The sequence below is a fragment of the Hippocampus guttulatus genome, chromosome 12 (assembly GCF_054856545.1).
Source record: "Hippocampus guttulatus isolate MCC_2025c chromosome 12, RoL_Hgut_1.0, whole genome shotgun sequence".
In the NCBI taxonomy this organism is placed as follows: Eukaryota; Metazoa; Chordata; class Actinopteri; order Syngnathiformes; family Syngnathidae; genus Hippocampus; species Hippocampus guttulatus.
The window spans coordinates 9,084,487-9,089,442 of NC_141272.1; the positions used below are offsets into that span (position 1 = coordinate 9,084,487).

A 4,956-nucleotide genomic window follows, 5' to 3' on the forward strand; every position below is an offset into this window, starting at 1 on the left:
TTTTCACAACTGAATATTTAACTGTGCCACATCGGATACTCTTTCACTTTCATTCTTAAGTATGTTGTTCAGAAACTCAGGTTAATAATCCACTTTCATATCACGGACGTTACAACTACCTGCATGTGTGTGTGTGTGCGCGTGTGTGTGTGAGAGAGGGAGAGAAAGAGGGAGCGAGAGAGAGAAGATGAAATCATCACATTAATATGAAAAAAGGACAAACAAGACTGGAAATTATAATTTATTTTATTATGTGTAAAAGTGTGTAAATGACCGTGTTTACTCTATGTATGTGTCACTGGGACGTGGCCATGATGCTCGACACGCCTGTGCAAAAAGAAGACAAAGAGGATTTTTTTAGTGATGTTTAGAGAACAAAAGGATAGACATCTCCTCATGTTGTGGTACTGACTCTCAAAGTCAATCTTCTCCACGATGTTCTTGGGCTTGACACTCTCCTCTTGGTTGAAGACAAAGATCTGTCCGTCCTCCGTCTCTGTCCAGTTATACTTGTTCATCCACACCTTGACCTGTGTGTCTGCAATGTGACACATGGTTACCAAAACCAAAGTGTTAACGTGGTAATCTGACTTACTATTACAGTGGCTATTTGACCTACAAGCAGAGGTGGGAGTAAGTCACATTGCGCAAGTGTCAAGTTACCATGGGAAAGAAAAAATAATAATCAGGCAAGTCTAATTTTAAGCAAGTCGAGTCAAGTCATGACATAGTTGTAAGTGAAGTCATACAATCTTGCTCAGTCAGAATATTTATTGCAGTGTTAAAAACATTTTCACTGATCATAACACAAAAAAGTAAATTTAGAGCTCAAAATGGGAACACAAAAACGTGAGTGAGCAAGTGACAGAGAGCACGAGCTGACAAATAATGGGAAACCGAGATGTTTTAAAGAGAATGTCTTATCAAGTCATTGAGTTTAAGTCAAAGTCAAGTTGAGTTTTCAAACGTTTTTGCCAAGCAAGACGCCAAAAAAAAAGACAGAAAAAAAAATCAGCGACTTAAGTTGACTCAAGTACAAGTCATATGACTCGAGAGACACCCCCCCCATCTCTGCTGACAAGTGCCCCAACTTAAGTTTGTTTGTTTTTAGCGATTAGCCAAGGAAGGATCATTTTCGGGGGGCTTTTTAATGCAAGTTTGCGACTTGGAAATTAAAAAAATCACAAGTTGGGGCACTCATAAAGTCAAAAAGTACCACTCACTCACTGTACTTGGATTGAACTTACCCAATGGGTCTCCCAACATTTCGGCCAACAGGCGGCGCTCTATCGTCTGGTAGGTGATGCCCACCACATGGCAAATGACTGCAAACAAACACACTTCATTTGAATTGTGAAATCATCACTTTTTAATTTGCCTATTATTTGACACAATTTGTGATTTTTATACATTATTCAATGAAAATTGTACCTTTTTTATTTTGTAAAAAATAGGATCTGACTTACATAATTTTAATATTTATGTATATTCTTGCTCAGTCTTTTTTTGTGTGTGGTGTTTAGGTTTGATTATACAAATAACTTAAACAACTTTATTCTCTTATATTTATGACTATTTATATGAAACTATGCCTTATTTTCATTCTTTTAAACAAACATCACTGAAAATCACCTTTTCCATGTAAGAATTATGCCGTTTTCTACATAAAATTAGAAATTACTCTACTTGAACTATTAACTATTTATTCTTCCCCACTTAATATATAATAGAGGCACAATGATTAATCAACAAATAATATTTCTGATCATTGATTAAACCTGTAGATAGTTTTTAATTTTAAAAAATTCTCCAGTTCCTCAGAAATGCAGCTTTGCAAAAGTGAATATTCTCTAATATAGGTTGTCCTCCATGATAGCAGACTGATAATCTTTGTGTTGAATCAAAATAAAACATTAGTTTTACTTTGGAAAACAATGATAAATCCTGTTGTCGATATCAGTTACGTTACGGACTAAACCAGTAAATGAATCAGAACTGTTTACGGCACTTTTAATTTGTAATAATGTCCCGTTGTTGAATTAAACGATGGAAATTAAAATATGTTTACTTCTTCAAATTCATTAATTAATCAAAAATAATAATCAACCGATTAACCGCAATTATAAACGTAATCGTTAGTTGGATCTTGAATACATAATAATGTGCATAATAATAATACATTTTTATGACATTCAATAATATTACGTTTATAGGATATTCAAATTAGTGTCATAATTTTTTTTTTTTTAATGTTCAAATTCTGCATTTGTATTTTGTATCCATCACCAGTACTTTTAGAAACTCACACTTGCGGACCGAGTCTTCAAAGCCAGTAATTCCATCGATTAGCTCCCGGTTCTCCTCAAGACTTGACTGTGAGGAACAGAAAAAAAGCTTTCTTTAGTCACGTTACAATATTTTCTTCAAAAAATAAAAATAAAACCCAGCAGCCATGTGCGCACGTTACCCAGAAGCTCTGGAAGTGGCAGGTTTCCAGCAGGTTTCCCAGGTAGAGGATCTGCCTGATGGGGCGCTCCTCTTGCTGCGACACTGTAGTCAAGGAAATGGACCCCCCAACCCAACTTTTGTGACGAGGACGCAATATTAACTTTTGCATTTAATCCTACTAAATTCATAATAATTTTTGTACAAAATCATAAATAAGTGGGCGTTGTGAGTCCTTGTTGTTAAAAAAAAGCCCAAACATGTCATTTTCCTATAAAGAGTTTCGACTTTTGTACAAATTGCATCCCCGCAACACCTCGTTCCAGAGCTTTAGTTGAGTACTGTCATGAAAAATAAAGTGTAATATTTGTATAAAAAGGTTACTGAACTTTCACAAAAGCGCATGAACCTGTCAAACAAAATCGTAACTCGTACCAAGAGGATACGTGTGTCTGGTCGATCATGCACTTGCATAGCGTGAAGTCCGTGTGGGGCAAGTTGGTGAGTGCCTTGAGCAGGATTTGGGAAGTCACATTGGTCTGAAAGTAGGCTGGGTTGAACTGGTACCTTGCGGAAACCACATGACATTGTGACGCCGTTACAAAATTACACGTTATCAATTTGGGACTCACAGCTTCAGAATGGCCAGGTTGGCCTCCAGGTCGTATGCGTTTTCCCGGGCTTGGGTCTCCACATAACGCTCCAACGTGGACAAGTTTTCTGGGTTGTATCTGACATTTGACGGGACAGTGGAAATAATTACAAATCTTCAATAATAACGTGAAAGCGTCATAAGGGCTAATCACTTAATGAAAAATTTTTGTAGTAGAATTATTTGGAAATCATTAAAAAATACAATGTCCCCAAAATGTGTCCGTTTTGTACAATTAAAAAGTATTTTAGTTCAAAATATGCTAATTCCAAGTCAGTAAATGTGTTTTAATTAAAGTATAAGGACGCAGCTAGCACAAAAACAGATGTATACAGAGAGAGTCCAAACTGAACATCGATTTGACGATAATGTCCAGAAAACCTGAGTGCAAGAAAAACATTCGAGAACAATTACTATTATTTTAATTAAAAGTGCAACCTGAGACATGTCTGTGATTTTAAAGCCAGTGGGTAGAAAAAGGTAGCTAGCATTCCCGTTAGCATGCAGCTACTCTCAATATAGACCGAGCAAACATTCGTACCTATCGATTCCTCGCAAGAGTTTGGCCACGTTCGCTTTCATCTGCTCGAAAGTCGACGACATTTTCGTCCGAAAAACGAGGAAGGCTGAAGCAGCTGGGAGCACGAATTCAATCCCCACACGTGGAGCGAAAACGGACACAGGTGAAGTGAAAAGAGAGTCGGAAAGGAAAGAGCATCGGGCCGGAAAAGAGACGCCATCAGGGCGGAAATGGAATGCCGAGAGTGGGGAAACAAGTGGTAGGAATCATCGCGCTAGTAACACAAGTAACTTAAAGAACTGCGAAAAACTCTCGACACGTATATTATGGCAGATGACAGTGACGTTACCACTACATGGTGATTCAAATATACCAGAGTATAATCAAATTTCTCTAACACAAAATGGCGAAAATATATTTTTAATCTTCGATTTCTATCGAGCTTTCTCGGTTATCATAATGTCCACTAGAGGACAGCAAATACACGAGGTAGCGTTCGTTTTCACGTAAATCGGTTTGTTCCTCATTGTGTTTTCACCCAATATGGGTCATAATATGTTTGTATTTTATGTCTGATATTTTATTCATCCATTTTTAAATACTGTACTATATTTTGTAATTGTTTATTTTTTTCAAATGTTTGTTCACTTTTGCCGAATGTGTTCCCCAATGTTTGTAAAATTTTAACCCCTGCCCCATATATTTGTTTTTCTTATATTTGTATGCATTTCGAGCAATAATTCTCATATTTTCTCATAGTTGGATATATTTTGTGTATTATTTTACATTGTTTTCTAATGTGTCTAACAATATTTTTTAAATCACATAGTATTTTGTATTTTATAATATATGTATTTAAAATGTTTAAATAACTGTATTTGTTACCCTCCCACAATAGTTAGGGTATTTGTCCAATAGTAGTGTGTGTGTGTGTGTGGTTAGGGGGTCTATATTTAGTGACTGTGATGTGCAGCGCTTTGTGGAGTGCAATGCAATCGGCAGTTTAATGTGCAGTGCGTTACAGTGGGTGGAATGCAGTGCCTTATAGTAAAGCACTCAATGTGATTTTCAGTGGGTGCTGCACTGTGGTATAATGTGATGTGTAGTGTGATGGAATGGTCGAGCCGACAGTTTCACACATTTTAAACTGATGAAGCCTGATTCTTCTCTTGTATTTGGGGGGAAAGCAATGCAAACTCAGTCCAAATACATTTTTATTTCAGTTCTAGACCACAAGCTGGTGAGTGGAAAAGTTCATTTTGGTCACAAATCATAAGAATAGGGAAGCAAGTGGGTAATGTTGACTTTTAATATGCACCAGTTGACAGGAAATACACAC

At 36.7% G+C, this 4,956-nt stretch overlaps 1 protein-coding gene across 2 annotated transcripts; it reads right to left on the reverse strand.

Annotated features, from left to right (window-relative positions):
- Nucleotides 1–228: 228 nt before the first annotated feature.
- Nucleotides 229–3,837, reverse strand: eif3k (eukaryotic translation initiation factor 3, subunit K). Of its 2 annotated transcripts, none has more exons than XM_086126232.1 (8): nucleotides 3,639–3,837; nucleotides 3,078–3,176; nucleotides 2,892–3,012; nucleotides 2,468–2,542; nucleotides 2,307–2,373; nucleotides 1,248–1,325; nucleotides 413–538; nucleotides 229–327 (listed from the first exon to the last, which is right to left on the reverse strand). In XM_086126232.1, exons 1-8 carry the CDS (start codon nucleotides 3,698–3,700, stop codon nucleotides 296–298), a joined length of 660 nt encoding a protein of 219 aa, XP_085982358.1. In that variant the 5' UTR covers nucleotides 3,701–3,837; the 3' UTR covers nucleotides 229–295. The 2 variants fall into 2 exon arrangements, with proteins under 2 accessions (XP_085982358.1, XP_085982357.1); XM_086126231.1 differs by having other exon boundaries at nucleotides 2,468–2,545.
- Nucleotides 3,838–4,956: the final 1,119 nt, after the last annotated feature.

What these genes read in the sequence shown, in the direction of transcription:
- eif3k (XM_086126231.1), bottom strand. Translation starts at nt 3,700, where the DNA reads ATGTCGTCGACTTTCGAGCAGATGAAAGCGAACGTGGCCAAACTCTTG. An exon ending in CTCTTGCGAGGAATCGATAG is followed by an intron (nt 3,177 to 3,638) that starts GTACGAATGTTT and finishes GTCAAATGTCAG; the next exon opens with ATACAACCCAGAAAACTTGT. An exon ending in AACCTGGCCATTCTGAAGCT is followed by an intron (nt 3,013 to 3,077) that starts GTGAGTCCCAAA and finishes GGTTTCCGCAAG; the next exon opens with GTACCAGTTCAACCCAGCCT.